Below are 24,507 nucleotides of genomic sequence, written 5' to 3'. Positions count from 1 at the left end.
GTTATCAAGTTGGTTTCAAGAGCAAAACTATTCTCTCTATTGAGAATTTTCTGTATTTTGTTAGTGGGAAAACCATAAAGATGTGGCAGCTTTGTTTAACAGCTCATGATCTTTGCCTCTCCCTTTGTTTACAATGATGTGGATATCAAGTATTACAATCAGCCATGGCACAAGCTTGTGGGAAAATTCCACCAAAATAGAGGAAGTTAAGTTGATTACTACATATTTCAAGACTACATGGCCATTCATATCATTCCTTGCTGAGTCTCTCAATTTACTTACCATGAACTAATTATCTAATTAGTATGTGGGCTGATTGCATTGCCCTGTCCAGTCTGTTAACTAAATGGGTGAGTTTTGGGTTGAGCTGATAGCCCTCATTAGTTACCTCCTCCTTGGCTTTCCCAATCCACACAACCTCAGCAACTTCCAACTTGGCCCTTCTAGCCTATTGAAACCCTATTTTTCTCAAATTCTAAGACTTTGAATTGGAAGCCATTTTCCAATAATAATTTACAATTGCCTAAGAATCCAAGTAGTTTTTAATTTTTCGTGTTTTAATCCCTTGAGAATATATTTGAGTCACCAGTTCAACTTTCATGACATCCTTTTGCGTTGCTTTACGTTAATTGTCGGTGTTTAGGGGAGTTTATTTGATTCATCTATACCAATCACTCTTCTCATTCTTCATGTAAATAATATATAACGTCACAACTCCAATATAAATAGAGAGGCAATCCAAACAAAACTTGTCTCACCAAGTGAGCTTATTCGCAAGAATAGGTGATTTACTGGCCACAAAGTACACTGGCCAAGCATACCATCTTTTGTTGTTCCTTGTTACGAAGAGCTTCATGTTGCTTTCTCTTTAATTTCCCTTAGGTTATAGTTGGTTGCAAAAGAAATTAATTGAAGAGAAGGGAATGAAAGTGAAATTTTCAAATCTAATAAAGAAACTTCTGTAATCATTATCCATACGTGATTATGTTACTTAAATTAAAAAAATTATATTTGATTTTTAAATTTCACTTTACTTTATATCCAAGTCACCTAGATAAAATAAAAATTATCAAATTCATTGGAGATATTTTTATTCCTTTTTAATTGTAGTCTTTTTATTGGTATTTCATCTTCGTCCAAGGACAATGGTTGACAGGTGTGATGTATTAATAGTTATTAAGGAGAGTTCATTCAAACTTCAAAGTTGTTGAAGTTACATTAATTATATTCTGTCTGAAGGCGGTGGCGCCTTGGGACCCCGGGCGTCGCCTAAGCCCCAAGGCACCTTGGGACGTCTAGGTCCTTAGGTGGGCCTTTTTTTTTCTTAAAGTATAAATGAGTTTATTTCTTTTACATTTATTGATTTATGTATAAAGGTTATACGTAGGTGAGAGGCAAAGAATCGGTTTATCAATTAAAAGAACGGCTGAGGATTGCTACTTGGACTTGTGCAGCCTCCACCGGTGGCGGGGCTCCTCCACTGCGCAATAGAGAAGGCGGCTCAGATCGAAGCTTTGGAGCATCTCAAGGCATATGGTTATGTGTTGGGTTCCATGCCAAGGCATTCTAAGGCATCAAATCTGAGCCGCCGCCTCTATTGCGCAATAGAGAAGCTGAATCGCGTCCCTACCAATGGGAAAGCGCATTGGTACATCTGACATGGTGTTGCTCGATCATTTACATCTTCTTTATAAGATGCGCAACTATGTAGTGTTCATTTTACTTTAAAATAAAATTAAGAAACACCCCACTTACGCGCTGCGTGTTCTCATTGGCGCCATGTTGAGGAAAAGGCTAAATGATCAAATAGATATAGCTTTTGCACAAAGGTCAATAATAATGCATGATGAAATATTAATAAATATGTCCTTTTCCATTTCATGGGGGGCAAGTCAGTCATTCAACTCCATGTGTTTGGGGCACGGCCACATTCTCCCTGAAACCATTTTTCTAGGCCAACGAGAGTACGCATTGAGACATCCAACAAGTAGGGGCAAAGTGGTCATTTGCTGTTATGTCTCGGCGCAGGAGCGCACGGGCGACTAGCGATTTTTTTCCCAAAAGGCCAGAAAGACAAACTTGTCAATACAGGTTCTTATTCTTCTCTTTTCCAAAACCTTCGAGAGTTTCACAAAACCCTACCTGGGCGGGGATGGTTGGCGGCAGTTGGGGCTTGATCCGGCGACAGCCTCTCTTTTCCGGCGAAACCTACCTTTCTAGGCGGCGCCTTCTAGGTAAGTTGTGTTTTTTTTTTTTTTCCTGTTTCTTCCTCGTTCTGTTCTCCTTATTCTTCTTCTGTTTCTCCCCCCACCCCTTTCTTTTATTTCTTTTTCTGTTTGGATTCTGTTTTTACCTTTTGTTTTTGGTCATTTTCTTTCATTCCCCTTTATCTTATTCTCTGATTCGCATTAGTTGGTTTCTTCACTTCCTCCTCTTTCTTCTTCTTAAATGTTCAACAGTAATTAATAGAAGTGCAGTCCTCCAAATTTATCTATTTTTGTTACTGATTCTCCAATTTATATTGTCATTTCCACCTCGAATGTACGTGCATACAGTGATGTGGTTGGTTACTTGGTTAGTTTTAGTTTCATAATTATATGAAGATTTAAGTGGAAGCCTGAAATTCTTATATATTCTTATTTCTTTGTTCCTATTGATTGAGATATGAAAGTGTATGAATTCTTCTATATTCCTACTGCTTGAAATCCTGATTACCCATTTTACTCTTGAATTAAACTTGAACTATTAGTTAGCTGTTAGCATATATTGATTGAGTTTGCCATTGCTGTAAGGAGCTGTTAATTTATATGTATGTGTAGGTTACTACCTTTAATGTGGTGTTAAGTTTTTCATAGATCATTCTAGCTGAAAACTTCTGTTTTGTTTGTTAATTGGAGAATATTAAGTGTTCCTGATTTTTGTAGTTGGTAACATAAAATGATAAAAAATACTAGGGCGTTTTGGTGTCGCCCAGGTGGGCGCCTTGTCACCTAAGCGGTTAGTTGGCCTTCCAACACCTTGGTCGCCTTGTCACTTTGACAACCATGGGTGAAATGAAAGAATTGAAAGAAAAATATCTCTCGATATCCTATAGAGATCGAATGTTGGAGAAAATGATTACTTTTGGGCAGGGCAGTATGTATTATGTAAATTACTGTTTATTTGAGTAAATATGATGAATTAATGGTTCATTGTTATGTGAATGAAGATCTTAAAGTGACTCTTTCTCGATGTCGCATTGCTCTTAAACCTGAAATAAGAAAGGAGATGATTCCACACCATGTGGATTCAATTGATCAGGCATTCCAATTGGCATTGGAATTAGAACAATACATTAGGAAACCGAACACTAGGAAATATGCTTCCCAATTTGCTGATATTTTTGCAAAGAAATTTACTGATAGTGAGCGGGTAACTAAGTTGTTCCTTTTTTTCCCCTAATGCATTATCAGTCGGCTGAAGATGGGTGCCTCAATTCAATAAAACAGAGGACAAGGCTCTCTCCCTCTTTCCTTCAAAATAAAACAGAAATATCTTAGTTATACTTGGAAACTTTCTTTTTAGGGGAGTTGGTGAATTATCTTCTTTTGGTAAGTATTTCTCTGATTCGATACGAAGGAAGGAATGTTTTCCTTTCTTTCTTTTATGAGATTAATTAGAAGCTATTCTTTTGACCTTACTTGGCTTATTGCGAGTATGAAAATAAATAAATTTCCCATGAAACTTCTTTGCAGATGCTGATCTTTATTATTAAGACCCATTGTTGACAATATGCTTGTGTGACCTGATAAACTAGTTAATCAAGCTTTCTTTTTTATATCCCACATTTCTACTGATCTCGTAGAAGCTGCTAAACATATATGTAATATGCTTCCCATGAAACTGTCTTATTCAACGATTTTTATTCAGTGTTTTGAATATTCGTATTGTTGGTTACCTCTCCCAATATTTCTAACTCTATGATATTCATATTGTTGGTTACCTCTTCCCATATTTCTACCTTTATTCTCCCAATTGCAGTTCAGTTATGGGCCTGCACATCTAAACGGGGTATCAGCACAGAAAATGTGGCTGAGTTCTCAGCACAACCTAAAATGCTTTCTCAGCCTAAGCAAATGGGTAAGTACCAATCCGGGTCCTTTTTTTCTTTTAAAAAGAAAAAAAAAATATAAGATAAGAAAAATAGCTCATTAAAACAAATAATATCTTGGTTATGGCCTGGGCAACTTATTTTTGTATGTAATTTATTTATTTTGAAAACTTTGAGTATTGAATTATTTAGTTGGATGTTTATGACATTCCTGTTGTATGGTTTCAGCTGTTGCCTGCACTGGACCTTTCTGGTCACGCTACAACAGAGTAATTGCACAGGTTGGATTGTCTACTTCAAGAAAATAATCGGGCTTTTTGGAGAAGTTTTAGTTTAATTTTTTACTTTGCTTTTTAGAGATCCTTTCCAGAAAAATGATTGTTAGCTTTTTATTATTTAATTTGGGATTGATGACATAGTACACATGGAAGGACTTTGGACTCTACTTGGTACAACCTGATTATTCTTATCTGCAGTTTTTTCCCCCAAGAACTGTAGTAACATGAGCTTCTTGAATATGCATTTACTAGTAATATTTATGTTGTATCTTGGTTTAATCATTGCATAAAACGAAAACCTTGACATTACCACTAGTTGCATGTCCCTTTTTTTTTTTTAAGAAGAATATTAACAAAATGAGAGGGTGCAAGGAGAATTGTAATCTTTTCTGGCTTTACTTTTGGCAGGGTTTTCCCCTTCTTTTACTAAAATATTCAGTGGAACTCTAACCAAAATAACATTTAGACCTTGAAATTTTAGTAGTGATAGTCGGTCCGTGGGAATAGCCTCTATCACATTGAGATGTTATTGGTGGGAGCAAGCTCAACGACCAATAGGCGGAAACAGTTCTTTCTAACGCTTTTATTGTGTATAGTCCGCTGTCTTTTCCCAATAGTGGGTTGCGAAAGCGGCAGCAAAACAGGGAACTGGATTAGGAGATTTTGGCCTGTACTTTCTGATAAAAAATATTAAGGAATTAAAAAAAAAAAAAAAAAATTTACATATGGGAACTGGAATTAGGAGATAGGTTTAAGTTGGACAATGGACATAATTAATTAATTAGTTACTGGAAGGGTTTTGGGTTATTAGTTCAAGGAAACTCTGGGTTGACTGGGTGTATTAGAACTGATAGGAAATGTAGGCTTTGTGGTTAGGAAGGATTTTTTTTCTCGGATTATATGGAATGGGAACTGGTTTGTTCTCTTAGGTTCCTGTGGTTAGGTTTGGTGGTAGTGAGTGTTTTATTGTCCGGCTGGTTTTACTGGTACACGTTCATTAGATGAGTTGTTGGTATGCATTCATTGGGTTCTTAGTGGAAAATAATAAAATTGAAGAGAACGATAAAGGTCCCACAAGATCCACTAATAAAGTTTGAAATCCTACTACAGTTTAAGTATTCCACCTTCCACCATGAATTTTTTTTGGCAAGCAATAGGTTCAGAGTTCTCAAATCTGATTCAGTCTCTGTGAAAAGTGGTACTTCAAACTCTTCATATGAAAAATGACCAGAAACACCCCCCCACACACACAAAAAAAAAAAAAAAAAGGATCTTGGCTTAAACTCAGTTGGACTAGTGAAGAGCATGAACTCTGGTCCTCCGCATTTTGCCAATTGCTCCTCCCATGACTTATTTTATATATATATATATATATATATGTATGTGTGTGTGTGTGTGTGTGTGTATTATGACCCTCCTGAGACCCCGCAGTGGTAGGAGACACATGCACTGGGTATGCTTTTTTTTATATAGTTATTGAATGAAGGCATATTCCTTTACTTGCAGACCTTACCTAGGCAGGTGACATTGAATCGCTCAGTCCTCAATTCTCAGCAATATGCAATCTCATCATCAGCATCCCCCGAAACCAATGAGAAAGAGACAAACCAAGCTGGGGAAGGCCATGCAGCTACTGTAGAAAAAAATAATGCTTCTACAAATGGAGAGGCAGAAGAGACAAGTGCTGATAACAAAGGTCCATATAAAACAGAAGATGCAGGTTCTGATTCGGAACTGAAAACTCCTACCTCTCAATATGTCAGGAGGAGGAGGAAGAAGGGTACTAAACGAACTGCGTTTTCTGATTCAGAGACGGAAGATGAACTTTCTGTTGATGATCTGGTAAAGCTTGTTGCGGAGAAAGAAGAATTGATGCAGATTAAAACCAAGGAGATAGAGAAAATGCAAGATAAAGTTCTACGTACTTATGCAGAAATGGAAAATGTTATGGATAGGACGAAACGTGAAGCAGAGAACTCCAAAAAATTTGCTATTCAAGTCAGTATCTTATTCATTTCCCCATATTCTTGCGATGTTTCCTTCCCCTTCTTTTCCTTTTGGTGCTCTTATTGGCTCTTATATAATTTGTATTGTGTAGTTGAAATTCTTATAGTACCTTTCATATGAAATATTCTCCAGAACTTTGCCAAGAGCCTGTTAGATGTTGCAGACAATTTGGGAAGGGCTTCATCTGTTGTTAAAGATAGCTTCTTGAAAATTGATGCATCCAAGGACACAGTTGGAGCCATGCCACTTCTAAAAACGCTTCTGGAAGGTGTGGAAATGACTGATAAACAGCTTGCAGAGGTAACTTATTCCTTTATTTGCCAAAGGCGCCATCATTTTTATTTATTTTTTATATAATTATTCAGATGTTTCAAGATGCACTGCTAATCAGTGGAACTGCTGGCATGTGGAATTACTTCCTGTTCTTGGGTGCCTAAATCCTAGATGAGAACTTTTGAATTTAGTTGTTCTGCTGGTGAGCTCTAATTTCTTGGGCTTGGGAGTTGGAGCAGACAGTATCTCCAGCACTCTAGCACTCTGGAGAGGAAATGAAGCCACTAAGTTGTCTCTTGTGTTCATGGATGCATTACCAATGGCTTCCTATCTACTTTGCCTTGGCATTTTCTATTCTCATGGAAAAAGGTTCTCTAGATGAGCAAACATTCAAACTCTTGACAAGCGGTTTTGATGCGATCCCGGGTGTTGGAAAGCCCTGTTTGGGTTTTTATGGCCCACCCATGTAATAGAAGACTCGAATCAAGAACTTGGCAAAACAGTAAATGTTAAGTTTATAAGAGAATGGCAGCTTGGTAAATAGATGAAATCTTCAATGGGTATTTAGGTAGACAAAAGAGAAAGGAGAAGGAAGGGATTATTAATTAAAGAGAAAAGGGAATGGGGTTGTCTTGAATCTCCCGACCCATAACCAGTGTAAAACATACCACGATTCAACAAGTGTGAAACTAACTAAAAGAGAAGGTTTTATTCAAATGTGGAACTGAGCATGTCGGACAAAGAAAACCCTGACCTGATTTCTGATTTTCGTTCTCATGATAGGGCGAACTAACGGGCCCAGGGACCTAGGTTCTGAGTCACCTTAGGGAGACAATCCAATCCCTGAAGTATGAGGTTGAACTGGTTTATATAGGGGCAAACTAGTGAACACGACCAGATCTAACAGTACCGCCTATACAGAAATCAAGAAAGGAACCAGGAAGGAGAAAAAGGAAGGGAATTGGGATAGAATTAAGGTTGAGAGAGAAACTTATTGTATAGGGAAGGAATCGAATTACACTCACTGTTTCGCCCATCCATTCAATCCTTTCTTTTTGACATTGCATTCCCTTATTCCCACTAGGGATGTAAATGGATAGTCGAAAATCCGTATTTGATCCAGGTTCGTATTCGTTTAGGAGTATCCGTATACGGAAAACGCATATCCAGAAACTATTCGAATCCGTCCAAAACTAAGTGGATACGAATATGATATATACCAATCTAAAGGCTTGGTATATTGTGGACCATATAGGATGAAAGAAACCTAACACCTAATCCAACATTCTAATTTCCAACTAAACAAAAAGGCAAAAACCCTAAAAGATCTCGACTCTCATAGTCATTCTCTCTATCGGCCATCAATCCATCTTCAAGGTTCCAACTCAAAGCGGCAAAGCCGCCGCGGCTCAAAGCTTTAGGTCAGGTACTCTCGACTCACTCGTTCAAGCTTCAAGACTCTCGATTCGCTTTTCTCACTCTCTCTCTCTCTCTCTCTCTCTCTCTCTCTCTCTGTGTTTCGATGACCATTCGAACCGGATAATGATCGGATTATCTGATTAGTGATCGAATTTGAAGTCGGAATTAATTTTCTTCTCCGAACGGATAAACGGTTCGATTCGAAAATTAAATTTGTAAACTGATTCGAAAACGGAACTGTCCTATCCGAGCCGAATTCAAACTGTTTACATCCTTAATTCCCACGAGTAAACTACCCTGCTCCTTGCTTGGGTAAATGCAACAACTATTCCACTCTGTTCTATTGCCCACGCTTACTTACACTTGGCTGCTGCGACTTAGGAATCAAGGCAGGCAGCTAAGGGACTACTTGACCATGGTTCCTAGGAGTAGGGATGTAAACGGTTCGAATTTGGCTCAGATAGGACAGTTCCGTTTTTGAATCCGTTTACAAATTTAATTTTCGGATTCAAACCGTTTATCTGTTTAGAGATGAAATTAATTTTGAATTCGATCACTAATCGGATTATCCGATCATTATTCGGTTCGAATGGTCACCGGAACACACAGGCACACATACACAGAGAGGGTTACGATTTGTGTGCTTCTAACCCTCAATCACCGCTAAATCAAAGCCTCAATCAACTCTAAATTGTTGAGTCGGGGTTGTGACGAGATTCCTACAACTTCTGTGGGAAAGAATGGGGGAAATCTCTAACCAAAAAATCAAAGATGAGATGAATTGTTTGCCTGAGCGATTATTTTCATGTTTCAGGTCTTAGCTTTAGGTTTCATTCAAGTCTCACCTCTCAGAGTGGTAGTGGGAGGCTTTTCAGATCTCCAGCGCCCCATAGTAATCAAAGAGGAAAATGGAGAGAGAGAAGTGAGAAAAGAGAGTCGAGAGTCCTGAAGATTGAACGAGAGTGACAGTTGAGAGTACCAAACTTGAAGCTTTGAGTTGCGGAATTGAGTTGGAGTCTTGAAGATGGATTGATGGCTGATGGAGAGAATGACTATGAGAGTCGAGATCTTTTAGGGTTTTTGCCTTTTTGCTCAGTTGGAAATTGGAATGTTGTATTAGGTGTTAGGTTTCTTTCACCCTATGGTCCACAATAAATCCCTAAATCAAGCCTTTAGATTGGTACATATCATTGTTACCAAAAAAAAAAAAAAAGATTGGTATATATCATTCTTTAAAAAAAAAAAATGAAAAAAAATTTAACATGTATTAGTATTTAGTATCACATATTTCTACACTGTTATTGCATAATAAAAATTAATATATTTACTTAATATTATAATGGAAGAAACGGACATGGATATTCTTTACCATCGGATAGCTAAAAAAAAAAATGAAAAAAAATTTAAAAAAAAAAATGAAAAAAAATTTAACATGTATTAGTATTTAGTATCACATATTTCTACACTGTTATTGCATAATAAAAATTAATATATTTACTTAATATTATAATGGAAGAAACGGACATGGATATTCTTTACCATCGGATAGCTAAACAAGAATCAAATAATAATCGGTCAGAAACTAGGATTATCATATTCATATCTGCTTAGTTTCAGACGGATTCGGATAGTTTTCGGATATGAATTTTCCGAATATGGATACTCCTAAACGAATACAAACCCGGATCGAATATGGATTTTCGATTATCCATTTACATCCCTACCTAGGAGCTAAAACTCAACGTAGTGAAGCTATAGAACTCATTACCCTGGTTACTTACGCTACAACTCCCTGAAAAACAGATCCCACCCATGCTGCTTGCCTCCTTGTTCTGCCCCCTCTTCCACATCTACTGAGCTTGTTGCTTGCTCTCTGGGGAAAGCTTTCATGTAATAAACAGGTAACACTCCCCACTTTAGGAGAGTTAGGTTCTCTATATTAGATGAAAGCTAGCAACCAAGGAGAGGGAGAGAGGTGATCACCGGAGCAGCAGCCACACTTTGGCAATGTTAAGTCCCGTTATTCTTTTTCAATCCAAATCCTGAAGCAATTGTGGAGAGCTAGCTATCCTTTCCCAGCCCTAGTATCACCACGAACAGAGGCTGAAGCTAGCTTCATACCAGAATTGAATATTTCATTCAAGCCACGCAGGCACATTATCAAAAGCTCAATATTTCATTCAATTCTCTTGTCCGACAGTACAAGTATATAGAGAAGAGGAAACCAAACTAACAATGGAAACCTACTCAACTAGGAAATAAATTCAAATAAGGAACAACAAAATAAACTCTTTAGGCTTACACAATCACCCAAATAAATAAAATATAAAATAAGAATATCACATATATTGCCCCAATAAGTGAGGGAAACAGGCCTTCTTTACTGAAGTTGCAAGCCTTTGGAACTGAAATGGGGGTGAACTGTCGGTTACACTAGACTGCCGAGAGGCTCCGGAGGAATAATGGATTTGCTTTTTATAAAGGGTGCTTCCCTACAAACAAGAAGCATATGAAGAAAGTGAAGAAAGCCCTGATCTACGATAACCCTGTAGGTTTCTTCGCGTGCTTTCCTTTCTTAGACCAAAAAGTTGGGTTGGCCGGTTCCTACTCAGCTTGGGTTTCCACAGTGGGCTGATTATTTCCTTGCATCAGGGTTTATTATTTTCCTGCCATGTGGAGGGCTGATGTGATAACTCTGGCCATTAGATAGAGCAAATCTTTGATTGCTTAGATTTTAAATTTTGTGGCCCATCTCAATTGTATGATCCCCTATCCATTGGAGTCCTATCCTCTTGTATTTTTATCCATGAAACGAGCGGAGGGATGATTCAGCAACTCTTAGTCTGACGATTGGATTTGTAAGGGACCATTTTGTATCAAAGTTCGGTGCCAAAACATTCATTTGGTATTATGGCTATCTTGTATCGAACATTTTCCCTTAGTGTAACCATCCAAATCTTGATTGGACTTGTTATGTTGACTGTGGCATGGTTTATTTTTCTTAGCTGAAACTGATCATTTTAGTTGAGGGTGATCCTGACTACTTGTCCATACTGTCTGTGCACCAATGAAACTGCCATGTAGCTGACAAGTGTGCTGAAGGGATGCTCGTCAACATATACATCTTTAGTTTAGAGAAACGATACCTGTTTCTATGAAATTCGTTCACTTGATAAGTACTGACTTCTGTTCTTTCCATGACACACTCTTTCTTTTTGACAGTTAGATTTCACTGATGTCCTTTTTGTAGCCATTATATGCTAATGCTATGTACAAGCTTTTCTATTTTAATTAAAAAAAACAAAAAAACAAAACTCCTCAAGTTATGTTACATGTGTACAGAATGCAAAGGATTCTCTGACTCTCAAGTGAATTATTGTCGGTTGAGTTGGTAGGGTGAGATTCTGATGGACATTAAATGCTTTCAGGTGTTTAGAAAGTTTGGTCTGGAGAAATATGATCCGGTGGATGAGCCGTTTGATCCAAATAGGCATAATGCAGTCTTCCAAATGCCTGATGATTCTAAGCCTCCTGGCACAGTTGCTACCGTCCTGAAGGTTAGTGAATTGATATTCAAATGTTTCTCCAACTAGTTATTTGAATTTCCTTCTTGATTTACAGTGGGTAGCTTAGCTTTTCAACTGCCATGCATATATTGCATGAATATGAAGGAATCTCCATGCCTGCAACTAAAAAACTAATATAAAGAGATTTGTTAATGAGGACATAACCAAGTTCAATATTTCCTTTGTGTTGCATGTTGCAGTCGGGGTACATGCTGCATGAACGAGTTATTAGGCCAGCAGAGGTTGGTGTTACCCAAGCTTCAGAGAACAATAAAAATGAAGAAGAATAAAGTTCAGGGGCTTGAAGAATTGAAAGAACAGGTTTATGGTAGCCAGTTTTGCCGTCTCATAGAGAGAATCTGTACACTTTGCCAAAAGAGAGAGAGAGAGAGACTAGTCATTTTCCTTTTCTGTTTTCATTCTATATGGCCAGTGAGTAATAGAGAGAGTAAGAGATTTGTTAATTACTCCCTTTATAATACGGGTCAAGATTTTCCTTTTACCGTTATCAATATTCATCCCAGGGTGTTGACAGTATCATCGTGGCAAAGGGAAACTCTGTCTGTCTAGGGAGGAAAAGTTTCTTCAGAAATAATATTGATAATGTTTATTGTTTATTGAATATTGATCGACTTAAGAGTTGAATGTTCGGAGCTGATCATAATTCTCTTTTTTTGGTTAGCTTAGCAAAAATTAGAGTTTTTCTATGTGAAAATTGTTTGCAGCCATTGCATCAATGTAGTGAGCATCGAGTGGTTAGGAGCCTCTTGGGGCGTGTGTTGATGCTCTCAGCCTTTCGATGCTTATCGCACCTCATTGCTTGCTGTAGAGGATGTGGATTCAGTACATTTTTGTTCACATGTCACATTTCAAACTTTACAATACAATATTTTTTTTTTCCTTGGTGGGTGAGAGTTCTTTAACACGATAGGTTAACCTATTTTTCTAAGAGGGAAAAAATGAGTTAAAATTTTAGGAAAAATGTTTTCAGTTGGGGAGTGTGGCCTCAGTGCCTAGACACCAGGGGTGGGCAAAGTGACTAGGCCACTTCCATGAAAGGGCAAATGATATTTTTTGGATTTTTTTTTTGTGTGTTTCCATTGGACTTTGTGTGGGTATAAAAATTGTATTTCATCAAATGAATTTTTCTTTTTAATAAAGATATAATTTTTTCATTAAATTTTTAGAACCTTATTTTATCTTGAACCAACTCTGTTTTGACACTTCAGGTTTAGTTGTCTATAAAATTTCAGTTCTTCCCAATCTAAGGACAAAGATCTATGAGATCTATGCAAGTCTAGAAAGACTCTAAACATTTTGGACTAGAAAATATTCATCTTTAAATATTGAACATAAACACAATAATCAATTTGACCCATAGGGACGGACATCCATAAGAAAATTAAACAAAATAAAAGAAAAAATAGTGAGAGGGTGCATGATACTGAATTGGGAAGGGAAAAGATGTAAAGGTTAGTAACCGATATTAGAACCAATGCCTTTCGTTGCTTCAATGGTCAAAATCTTATATTGTACCTTGGGAATTAGGGATCAAGTATCGGTACCCCAAAGACCTAAAAAAAAAGTAAATGATATTAGATCAGGCAATATGACAATCTCTATTGGTATTGACCTATCGTATCAGTGGGTCAAGGCCTAGCTTTTGTATGTATTTCCTTACCAATAGCTCATCAATGGCCTCCTACGGATATTTCGATAGCTGTTAAAATTGAAGCATCCTTTGAAAGTGTCAATGGCCACCCCAGTAAAGCCTCCTCTTCGCAAACTTTACTTCTTCTTCTTCATTCTGTCTTTCTTTCTTTCTTTCCTTTTTTTTTTTTTTTTTTAATGATTCAAGTCCCAGTGGTACATTCCATATTCAAATTTTATATTTGATGCCATGGACATGGTGGTAGGGGCGTCTATGGATCGGTTTAATCTGATTGAACCGGTTTTAAAATGATAATAAGTCAAATCAAAATTAAACCATTAAATTAAAATTCAGTATTAATTTTGATCACTTTTTTATCAGGTCGAGAAATAGTTCGTTAACGCACTAGTATTGGTTTGGTTTTTCATACATATGTAATGGAAATGAGCGCTCATTGGGCACCTGGCCTCTATGCTCAGATACAAAGGGTAATGAAATAACGCCCTCAATGCGGAACCCAAAAAAAGCCACCCACTCTTGATTCCCTATGCACCCCCCTATTAGCCTTCGCACTGGCACAAGGGTTGTGTGACCAGTGAGCATTCTTTTCCCCATATATGTATTGCACAATGGACCTAGTTTTCATGCATGATCACGCATGTCATGAACTTTTTACATTGATTATTAGTAATCATTGGATTAAAAAACATTCAATTTGCACATTCAAGGATAAAGTACTGCATAATAATTATTACTATTACTATTATTTTAGCAATCAAGTAATTACCAACAATTAGTGTAAAATCATGGTTTCTTTTAGGGAAAAGATTGAGTATGTCGCCAGTTATAAAAACGTAACCGTAAAAGCGATATCGAAGGTAATGAAAAAATAAGAACAAATAATGCAAATAAGTTTATGAGGTTCGACAATATCACCTACATCCTCGGTGAGATGAGATTCTGCTTCACTATCACTGGAGAATAGGGTTACAGGCTTACAACGTTTGTCCTCACACTTCTTAGAATTGCTTACAGAAAAAGTAAATCTCACTACAAATATATAGTCAAAAACCCTAATACCAAAAAGCACAAAACTGTCTTCAAATAAAAAAAATAAAAATTTGAGGACAGTTGTTCAATCGGGGAAGCCTACACCAATACTTCCTAGGTTAAACTATGATAGAATACAAAACATTGTACACCAATAGCCGGTATACGCAGATATGTGTCTATCTCTTTCTTTCTCTCATTGGAAAAGTCTCATATACCCTTACCATCCTAGCCCTTCTATTGGTTGAGTTACTAATTCCAAGAAAACCAATGTCATATTAGTTTTCTGGTCTGGGTTATATGTCAGTTTCGATTTCATTTCTACTAATCTTCCAAATTGATAATAATTTGATTGGTTCGATTCAAACTGAGCCGGTTCGATCCAATGGGGCCTTGGACTACAAATTAACACACCTACACGTTTAGTCTAGAAAATTAAAGATAAGATTGTTATAAGTAAAAGTTGCTTTCCCTTCGTTTTCCATTAGACACGAAAGTCATGATGTTTGCGTCCACTGGGAAATTTTAATATCAATAATTTCTCTTATTTTTTTCCAAACGCGTCGATAGAAGTTGGTGTGAAAGGGAAGGTTTCCTCCTATTTATTTTCCTCCGGAAAGGCGGAAAAACATGGGAAAGAGTACAAAAGCAAAGAACGTGGACATGGAGAGTCATCACTATCACCTAAAAAATTTGACCAGATATTTTTCTTTTAATTCTCTTTGGCCGGTGGAAGAGAGAGAGAGAGGAGATGTATTCTCCCCAAATTTCTTAACGAAAAGGAAGGAAAAAGTCTTCGAAAAATAATGATATTGATTATTATTGACTAATTAAGAGTGGAAGGTTCCGAGCTACTCCTAATCTTATTTATATGTAGGCAAAAGTTATTTAGTCTGGTAAGAGTCGTAAGACTAGAGAGTACCATCTTTTTACTGTTTGGAAAAGTGATAAAGTAGTGTTGAGCTTGACCATATAAATATCATATTTTATATATATATATTTTTTTTTTTAATATCTTTCATTTTCTCTTTCTCCAATTGAAGAGGGAGTGAGTCTCCAAGTAGTCTTGAGTCTCTCTCTTTTTTCTTTTTTAATTTTAATTTTTTGACATTTTTACCCTTAAATCGTACCATTGGATCGGAATCAGATTGGTCAAGACTAAGGATCAATCACAATCAATACCGATTCGATCCAGATGATTTCAACTAATCCAATTAACTTTTATATAATATATACAGGTGAGAAGAAAAAATAAGGGGCCAATATTAAAGATAACAAACAACAATTCTAGTTATTATTATTATTATTATTATTGTAAATCAAATTTATAGTCTATGAATAATACATGACTCAATAAAAAAATTAAGCTTGGTGAATTTCACATGACTTGGGAAAAAAACTTGCCCAAGTTAAAACTTTTTGACTCATGAAATAGTGAATGTCACTATTAACTCCCATGGATTAAGATGTTCTCTTTACAACCTTGGTGAAGGAAAACACAATCATACTATGAATACAAAAAAAATAATAATAATAAATAAATAAATAAAAATAAAGATAAAAATTTAGAGAAATCCTGAAAGTAAAAATGGGCAATCTTGAGCCAAATCCTATTTTCAGAAAACAAAGAAGTGTTCCGAAAGTAATAAAATAGAATAGGTGCAGAGACTCAATGTAAGTTGTTCTAACGAATAGAGTTGACTACGTTGATAGAGGAATCAAACCCTTCTATCTATACAAAGATGATTACATTTGATTCTCATTTTGATCTCCCTTTTTTTTTAACAATTGATTCAACATGGAATTCTCATAACAGTTCATGGCTCAATTTGATTCATCATGTGATTCACAAGTTGGTAGCTAGTTCAAGTACCATAGATTCGATTCAAAATCAATTAATTCAATTTAGAACACTGATTCATCAAATTAATTTCCATTGTTCAATGGGGTCCATTTGCTGCACTCCTACATTGTATTTACTTAATATCTTATTAACATATTTAATTAATTTGTTATGATAACCCAGGTCTCGAATCTTTTGAGATTCAAATAAAAAGAGGATTTTGTTATCGCTTGTTCTGTTGAGCATGAATAATGTCAATTAAGAATATATTCCATCTCAGAGATTTGTCGCTTTTTGTTAGGCATGATCATACTTTGTAACCCTTTTATGAAAGCACCAAGGTTTAAATACCAAGAATTTGACATAGGATTGGTCTCCATCGATTATGATTTAAATGAACTATCTCGAAATCAATTAGGACTTTAAAAGTTGGAATTGAGAAAAAGCAACGAAGAGTTCTATAGATATGCGATGTTTTAATATATATATATATATATATATATTAATTCAAAATACTTATAAATCTTGTTAGAAGAAGTAAGTTTTATTAATTTTCTACTATATATCTTGTTACAAGAAGTAAGTTTCATTAATTTTCTACTATATTATTAACAAAAAGTAACAATAGAAGATTAAAAAAACATGAAGATTTAAGTGCATCGATAACTTTTAAAGAGCGTCACTCGATTCCGATCTTAGGATCAATGACAAGAATCCATTTATTCATGTCTCTTTATATTTTCTTGGGCCACAAGTCTCAAACATATTTCACGTGTGTGTGTATATGAGAGAGAGAGAGAGAGAGAGAGAGAGAGAGAGAGGGAGGGCGTGTCAGAAATCTGCACATCGGTATCATAAACTTCTTTGCCTTTTTTTCTTTTTAATGATAATATACTCCTAATAATAATAATTAGGACCACTAAGATCTCGCACAAAATATTAATGCAACTTTGGCATTTTTATTGAGGTTGAGTCATTCAATAAAGATGTTATTTCCAATACTTTGGACCACCATTAGAGTGCTCCTCCTCTCTCTATCCATTCCATTCCTTCAAATATTTTTCATTTGTCCTTTTATTTTCACAAATTTTAAGATCAACTATTATTTTTTTCAAAAAAAAAAAAATCAATTACATTAGAAATAAAAAAAGAAAAGAAAAGGAAAGAGTCCAACTATATTCTTTAGGAATCAAATGCATTAGTAAATATCTTAGTCCAAAAAGTCTCACTATGATTTTTATGACAATTTGATAGAACTCCATTCCGTATTTACCGAAGGGTTATACTCCAATTTCTACGTGTTTCACAATAATGAATAGATTTTTAGTTATCAAAAAAATATCCATAGTCCTTTCAGCACTGGACAAATTTAGTAATACTTATTCCATGTCTCAAAAATATATTCATTAATATTTTTCAAAAAAAAATATATATATATATATATATATTCACTATTATCGTGTCACCGACGATTGAGTACGGGTGACTAACCCGGCCAATTCCTTAAACATGAAGGAGCAAAGGGGTATTTCAGTAATTAGAAATTTATGATACCGTTAAACGTTACAGGGTTCGTTGGGAAGCTGCCACTTAAGGCAGTGTGTGGGACCACACACAAGTAACTTTTTGAAGATTGATTCTCCAGCCTCAGATAATCTCTTTGCCAGCTCACATTTGCGATGTCGGGGAGAAAAGAATTAAAGAATTCCCAAAAATTTATTGAAAAAACCAAAAAAAAAAATTATAAAAAATATAAAAATAGGGACCTAAAATTATAACCGATGACCAACCGGGGAAATCCTGTAATTGATTCAGACGAGAAAGCGGGCTCCTCCGAAACCCTTCTCTCTCTCTCTGTAATTGGATCTGGATTCTGGGAGCTCTTGTTGATCTCATTGGAAGACCTTCAATGTCGATTATTTCTCAACGTAGCTTTTTCTCTTGAAGAGTTGCTGGAGGCTTTCACGTTTTTCTCGCTTTCTGTAATGGCTACAGGTACCTTTGTGTTCCCCTTCATGGCTGAGAGCTGGGGGGAAGGTCATAGTTTTTTCTCTCTCTCTCTCTCTCTCTCTCTCTCTCTTGTTTCTTTTGTTCTCCGTTATGTGTTTTTTGTTACAGCTAATGTGCAGATGTATTTTGATTTCATTAAAATGATTTAAGCTTTGGAAGTTGTTCTTCAGGTTTTAACCGTGGATTTCTTTTGGGGTTTTCTTCTTAATTTTGAATAGATATGAGGTTGCCATGGTTGGAAATGGGAATTTGGGTTGAAATAGGAAGGTATGGGTTTAAATTTCAGCTGCTAATTTTGATCCCATTCTGTTTTGTTCAAAGTTGTCTACAATTGCAAGCTTAGATCTGGAAAGAAAATTGGCAATGGTGAATTTTGAGAGTCTTTTCTTCGCTTCTTCTGGTTTTGGTTTTCTTGAATTTTTAGAGGAAAGGTTATTTTTAGATAAATTTGAAACTATGGTTGTTTCTTTAGTTTCCGCGTCGGAAATTCTTGAATTTGGAAATACAGTGGTTTGTAAGCATTAAGTTTTTCATCTGTGAACGTCGAATAGTTTTTTTTTGACTGCATTAGACGATTTTTAATGGATAAACTTCGATTTGCGGTGGGTTTGAATTTTATTTTCTTTTCAGGTTATTTTTTGCTGCATTTCGTCCCTCCCATGTTCAGCAAGTTATTTTTGGTTCCGGCCTATGGAATTCAGTTTTGATGGAAAGATATTTGGGGAAGAAACACTTGGGGTATCTGCAGGCTCTGATTATGAGCTTTGGCTTTTCATATGGGTCCCTATCAAACTTACTCCAGCTGAACTGAAAACTTGAAAAAGATGTCACCAGCGGGCAGAATTAGGGGGAAGCTCCGATGGAGCAATCTCTACTCGTTCTCTTGCTTTCGTCCGCCTGTCTTAGAGTCAGACGGCCAAAATCCCCTTGGAGGCCCTGGTTTCTCACGGGTCGTCCACTGCAACCAACCTCGTGTGCACCGGAGAAAGCCTCTGAAATACCCAACGAATTATATATCCACCACCAAATACAATATCATCACTTTCCTGCCCAAGGCGATCTTTGAGCAGTTTCGGCGGGTGGCAAACCTCTACTTTCTGATGGCTGCAATTCTGTCGCTCACACCCGTTGCTCCATTCTCTGCTGTAAGTATGATCGCTCCACTAGCCTTTGTTGTTGGTCTCAGTATGGCAAAGGAAGCTTTGGAAGATTGGCGTAGATTTATGCAGGATATGAAGGTCAATTCCCGAAAAATTAGTATTCATAAAGGTAATGGCAGGTTTAGTTACAAACCCTGGCAGAAGGTTCGAGTTGGAGATATTGTCAAAGTCGAGAAGGATCAGTTTTTCCCTGCAGATTTGCTTCTTCTGTCATCGAGTTATGAAGATGGGATTTGCTATGTGGAGACTATGAATTTGGATGGTGAGACAAACCTGAAAGTGAAGAGATGTTTGGAGGTGACATTGTCCTTGGAGGAAGATGCAGCATTCGGGGATTTTACAGGAATAATCAGATGTGAAGACCCAAATCCTAACCTCTACACTTTTGTGGGTAATCTCGAGTATGACCGTCAGGTCTATGCACTTGACCCTAGTCAGATTCTTCTTCGGGATTCTAAGCTCAGAAATACTGCTTATGTCTATGGGGTGGTAATATTCACTGGCCATGATAGCAAAGTCATGCAGAATTCGACAAGATCCCCCTCTAAAAGGAGCCGAATTGAAAGGAAAATGGATTACATTATCTACTTTCTTTTTACCCTGCTCGTTTTAATCTCATTGATCAGCTCTATAGGCTTTGCGGTGAAGACAAAGTTTGATATGCCAAAGGCATGGTACTTGCAACCTAAGAATACCACAAATTTGTATGATCCATCAAGACCTGCATTGTCAGGCATTTTCCATCTGGTCACTGCTCTTATCCTCTATGGATATTTAATACCCATTTCACTCTATGTTTCAATTGAGGTAGTGAAGGTTTTGCAAGCGATGTTCATTAACCAAGACTTGCACATGTATGATGAGGAGAGTGGGAATCCTGCACTGGCACGAACATCAAATTTGAATGAGGAGCTAGGTCAGGTTGACACAATCCTCTCAGATAAGACTGGCACTTTGACGTGTAATCAGATGGATTTCCTGAAGTGTTCCATTGCTGGTGTTTCTTATGGTGTGCGTTCCAGTGAGGTTGAAATTGCCGCAGCAAAGCAGATGGCTTCTGACCTTGATGGGCCGAATTCAGAAATTTCTGGTATGCCTACTCAAAACAGCAGAATTGAGGATCCTTGGGATAACAGTGGAGTTGGTTTTGCGGGGTCAGAGATTGAACTAGAGACTGTTGTTACTTCTAATGATGAAAAGGAGCCGAAACCTATGATAAAGGGGTTCAGTTTTGAGGACAGCCGCCTCATGAATGGAAATTGGTTGAAAGAACCCAATGCAGATGTCATTTTGTTGTTCTTTCGAATATTGGCTATTTGTCATACTGCAATTCCTGAGCCTAATGAGGAAACTGGCAGTTTCAATTATGAAGCAGAATCACCAGATGAAGGAGCATTTCTTCTTGCGGCTAGGGAGTTTGGATTTGAGTTCTGCAAGCGGACTCAAACGAGTGTTTTCATCCGAGAAAGATATCCTTCTGGGCGCCCCATTGAGAGGTTAGGCCATCAACAGCTTTACTTACATTAGTTGGGTGCTTTTTGGGGTTATATGTTCTTGGCATCTTGTTATATATCTATTGGAACATTTTCAGGGAGTACAAAGTCCTAAATCTACTGGAATTCAATAGCAAACGAAAGCGAATGACTGTAATTGTCCAGGATGAGGATGGGCAGATCCTTCTTCTGTGCAAAGGTGCAGACAGGTCTGATTGAATACACCTCTGGTTCTTCTTTTCTTCAAAAGAAACAGTAGCAATCTAGTAGATTAAGCTTTCTCTTAAATTTTGCTCGTCTTAAAACCACATGAATGTGTCGTATTTCAAGTGCTGATTGCATGCTTACTTGAATTATTCAGCATAATTTTTGATCGCCTAGCCAAAAATGGAAGAGTGTTTGAAGAGTATACAAGTAGGCATTTGAATGAATATGGAGAATCAGGGCTGCGGACATTGGCACTTGCATACAGAAAACTTGAAGAGCCTGAGTATACTGCTTGGAACAGTGAATTTCTCCGAGCAAAGACTACTATAGGTCCTGACAGAGAGGCCATGCTTGAACGGGTTTCAGATATGATGGAGAAGGATCTGATTCTCGTTGGTGCTACAGCTGTAGAGGACAAACTACAGAAAGGGGTAAGATTGGCTGTTGTTTTAGATCCATAATTAACTTCTGATTCTTTCAGTTCTTTTGATCTTTTCTTCTTTAACTCTTGTCAATAGGTGCCTCAGTGCATAGATAAACTAGCACAAGCTGGTCTTAAGATCTGGGTTCTGACAGGCGATAAGATGGAAACTGCGATCAACATAGGGTTTGCACCTTTACACTGCAAAAATATTCTTCTTAATCTGCAATAATTATTGGAAAACTACAGCCATTTGGATTGCCATACACATCATGAGAGGTGGCGTTGGATATACTGAAATGATATTGGGGCTTATTTGTTGCAGATATGCATGCAGTCTACTCCGTCAGGGCATGAAGCGGATCTGCATAACAACAATGAACACAGATTTGTTAGCCCAAGATGCTAAGAAGGTACTAATTATTTTGATGTCTTAGCATTGTTCTGCATTTTGAAGTCAAAATTCACTGGTAATTGATTTCATGTTAGGCTTTTTTCTTGTCTTTGGTTCCTGAGCAGGCTGTGAAAGAAAACGTTTTGATGCAAATCACTAATGCTTCACAAATGATTAAGCTGGAAAAGGACCCTCATGCTGCCTTTGCTTTAGTTATTGATGGGAAAACTCTAGTCTATGCTTTAGAGGACGATATGAAGCATCAATTTCTGAGTTTAGCTGTTGACTGTGCATCTGTCATATGCTGCCGGGTCTCACCAAGGCAGAAGGCACTGGTATGTTCAACTTCTGTTTTCGATTAGATAATAGAGGTTCAAACTAAAATGTAGATGGAGAATAATCCTTTAAATGAAGATCTCAGTCTGATTCATTTGATTTGGTTAGGTTACAAGGTTAGTAAAAGAAGGAACTGGAAAAACAACTTTAGCAATTGGTGATGGTGCTAACGATGTTGGTATGATTCAAGAGGCAGACATTGGCGTAGGTATCAGTGGGGTCGAAGGGATGCAGGTTGGTAATATATCTAAGAGGCTGTTGTCATAAAATAAAAATGGCGAGTTCATCTTCGTACTCTGTTGTGCTTGACATGCGTCTTTAATTAAAACATGGAAGACTTTTTTTTTTTTTTTAAATAGCTTTTTGGACCACCTCCAATTACCTACTCAATTTTTTTTTAATGGTTTGTGGTTGTCAAGGCTTCAGCGAGAAGGTGACTGGGAATCATGATCTTGCTTTTCAAATTCATTCATTGCTTCTGATGGTACTGGTCAAGTGACAAGTTTCCAGCTTTTTGCAGGCTGTAATGGCTAGTGACTTTGCCATTGCGCAGTTCAGGTTTTTGGAGCGGCTTTTAGTTGTCCATGGGCACTGGTGCTATAAGAGGATTGCTCAGATGGTAAGGGTGGAGCTGCCAGCTTTTCCTTCTACTGTTTCTTTTCAGTTGAAATATTTATGCAAGTGCGCTAGTTTTTGCTAATTCATTTGGACTATGTTGTGTTCAGATTTGCTATTTCTTTTACAAGAATATAGCCTTTGGCCTCACCCTCTTCTACTTTGAGGCATACACTGGCTTTTCTGGGCAATCAGTCTACGATGACTGGTATATGCTACTGTTCAATGTCATCCTTACGTCATTGCCTGTTATTTCACTAGGAGTTTTTGAGCAAGATGTTTCTTCTGAAGTTTGCTTACAGGTTTGTACCTTGTAGGAGTTCCTTCAATTTTTGGTTCATCGACCTTGAGCTAGTTTCTGTTAATACCTATTGATGCACTCCCTTTTTTGCAGTTCCCAGCTCTATACCAACAAGGACCTAGAAATCTGTTCTTTGACTGGTATAGGATATTTGGGTGGATGGCAAACGGTCTCTATTCATCTCTAATCATCTTCTTCCTCAATATAAACATATTCTATGACCAGGCATTCCGTGCTGGAGGCCAGACTTCTGACATGGCTTCCGTAGGAGCCACAATGTTCACTTGCATCATTTGGGCTGTAAACTGCCAGATTGCACTCACAATGAGTCACTTTACATGGATTCAACACCTCTTCGTCTGGGGCAGCATCGGCACGTGGTACATTTTTCTTGTACTCTACGGCATGCTGTCTCCAATCTTATCTGGTAATGCGTTCCAAATTCTCGTGGAAGCTCTTGCCCCTGCGCCCATTTATTGGTCTGTCACCCTCTTGGTTACAATTGCTTGTAATCTCCCCTACCTGGCGCACATATCATTCCAAAGATCCTTCAACCCCATGGACCATCATGTCATCCAAGAGATCAAGTATTACAAGAAAGATGTGGAGGATAAACACATGTGGACGAGGGAACGATCCAAAGCAAGGCAGGAGACCAAGATTGGGTTCTCAGCGAGGGTGGACGCTAAGATCAGGCATTTGAAAGGCAAGTTGCATAAGAAGTATTCATCTTTAGGTGTGCAGAATGTAATCCCAGCTTCATAAGAATTGGCAGATCTTTATTTTCAACTTTTTTTTTTTTGGGTTAGGGTTTCATGGCTCAATCTTGTTTTATTCTCCTCCTTCCCCCATTTTGATCCTCCCATTCATCTTTTGGTATTATTTTTCCATCCGGGTACAGAGAGTGTTGGCTCAGGTCCCATTATAGCAGAGCATTGAAGTTGTCTGTACAATATATCTATAAAGCTTGATGAGTAGTAGCTTTTATGGAAATAGTTGATATATACAGTAGTTTCTGGTTCCTTGCCTTTTTTCCCTTACCCTTTCTATTTGAATCATCTCATAATGATTAGAGCAAATGTGAGGTTGTTCCATTGCAACCTAGTAGTTGTGGGTTTGAGTTGGGAAACAGCCTCTCCACAAAGGGGGGGGGGGTAAGGCACTATACTTTATGATCTTCACCAGACCCACAGTGGTGGGAGTCTTGTGTACTGGGTACACCTTTAGAGCATCATTTACTCAAAGCAGGACTGATTTGCATAGACATCCCAACAGTTTTTGTGGTAATTTATAGCTCAGAACAGATTCCCCCCCCCCCCCCCCCCCCCCCAAACCCCAACCCCAACCCCAACCCCAAAAAAAGTTCAGAACAGAGACTCCGAGCAGTTATTTG

At 37.4% G+C, this 24,507-nt stretch overlaps 2 protein-coding genes across 4 annotated transcripts; both read left to right on the top strand.

The window, feature by feature from the left end:
* The first annotated feature begins 2,075 nt into the window (after window positions 1-2,075).
* LOC122061864 (grpE protein homolog 2, mitochondrial-like) lies at window positions 2,076-12,278 on the top strand. 2 transcript variants are annotated; one of them, XM_042625381.1, is made up of 8 exons: window positions 2,076-2,234; window positions 4,021-4,119; window positions 4,319-4,371; window positions 5,875-6,088; window positions 6,179-6,366; window positions 6,508-6,675; window positions 11,496-11,624; window positions 11,834-12,278. In XM_042625381.1, exons 1-8 carry the CDS (start codon window positions 2,153-2,155, stop codon window positions 11,921-11,923), a joined length of 1,023 nt encoding a protein of 340 aa, XP_042481315.1. In that variant the 5' UTR covers window positions 2,076-2,152; the 3' UTR covers window positions 11,924-12,278. The 2 variants fall into 2 exon arrangements, with proteins under 2 accessions (XP_042481315.1, XP_042481314.1); XM_042625380.1 differs by having other exon boundaries at window positions 5,875-6,366.
* Window positions 12,279-17,952: 5,674 nt separating this feature from the next.
* Window positions 17,953-24,136, top strand: LOC122061612 (probable phospholipid-transporting ATPase 4). Of its 2 annotated transcripts, none has more exons than XM_042624980.1 (11): window positions 17,953-18,172; window positions 18,818-20,843; window positions 20,939-21,049; window positions 21,202-21,478; window positions 21,566-21,654; window positions 21,794-21,881; window positions 21,958-22,197; window positions 22,307-22,432; window positions 22,719-22,817; window positions 22,924-23,115; window positions 23,208-24,136. In XM_042624980.1, the coding sequence occupies exons 2-11, from the start codon at window positions 19,012-19,014 to the stop codon at window positions 23,877-23,879; spliced, it is 3,726 nt and encodes a 1,241-aa protein (XP_042480914.1). In that variant the 5' UTR covers window positions 17,953-18,172; window positions 18,818-19,011; the 3' UTR covers window positions 23,880-24,136. The 2 variants fall into 2 exon arrangements, with proteins under 2 accessions (XP_042480914.1, XP_042480915.1); XM_042624981.1 differs by having other exon boundaries at window positions 17,954-18,172; window positions 21,988-22,197.
* Window positions 24,137-24,507: the final 371 nt, after the last annotated feature.

This window comes from Macadamia integrifolia, chromosome 14 (assembly GCF_013358625.1).
Source record: "Macadamia integrifolia cultivar HAES 741 chromosome 14, SCU_Mint_v3, whole genome shotgun sequence".
NCBI classification, from domain to species: domain Eukaryota; kingdom Viridiplantae; phylum Streptophyta; class Magnoliopsida; order Proteales; family Proteaceae; genus Macadamia; species Macadamia integrifolia.
The sequence above is the reverse complement of the archived record's forward strand: the minus strand, read 5'-3'. Positions and strand labels throughout refer to the sequence as shown.

Bases quoted from the DNA above. Each gene is read 5' to 3' on its own strand.
- LOC122061864 (XM_042625380.1), top strand. From the start codon at position 2,153: ATGGTTGGCGGCAGTTGGGGCTTGATCCGGCGACAGCCTCTCTTTTCC. The intron at 2,235-4,020 runs GTAAGTTGTGTT...TCCCAATTGCAG, and splicing joins TTCTAGGCGGCGCCTTCTAG to TTCAGTTATGGGCCTGCACA. The intron at 6,367-6,507 runs GTCAGTATCTTA...AATATTCTCCAG, and splicing joins CCAAAAAATTTGCTATTCAA to AACTTTGCCAAGAGCCTGTT.
- LOC122061612 (XM_042624980.1), top strand. From the start codon at position 19,012: ATGTCACCAGCGGGCAGAATTAGGGGGAAGCTCCGATGGAGCAATCTC. The intron at 20,844-20,938 runs GTTAGGCCATCA...GAACATTTTCAG, and splicing joins TCTGGGCGCCCCATTGAGAG to GGAGTACAAAGTCCTAAATC. The intron at 21,882-21,957 runs GTACTAATTATT...ATTTCATGTTAG, and splicing joins TAGCCCAAGATGCTAAGAAG to GCTTTTTTCTTGTCTTTGGT.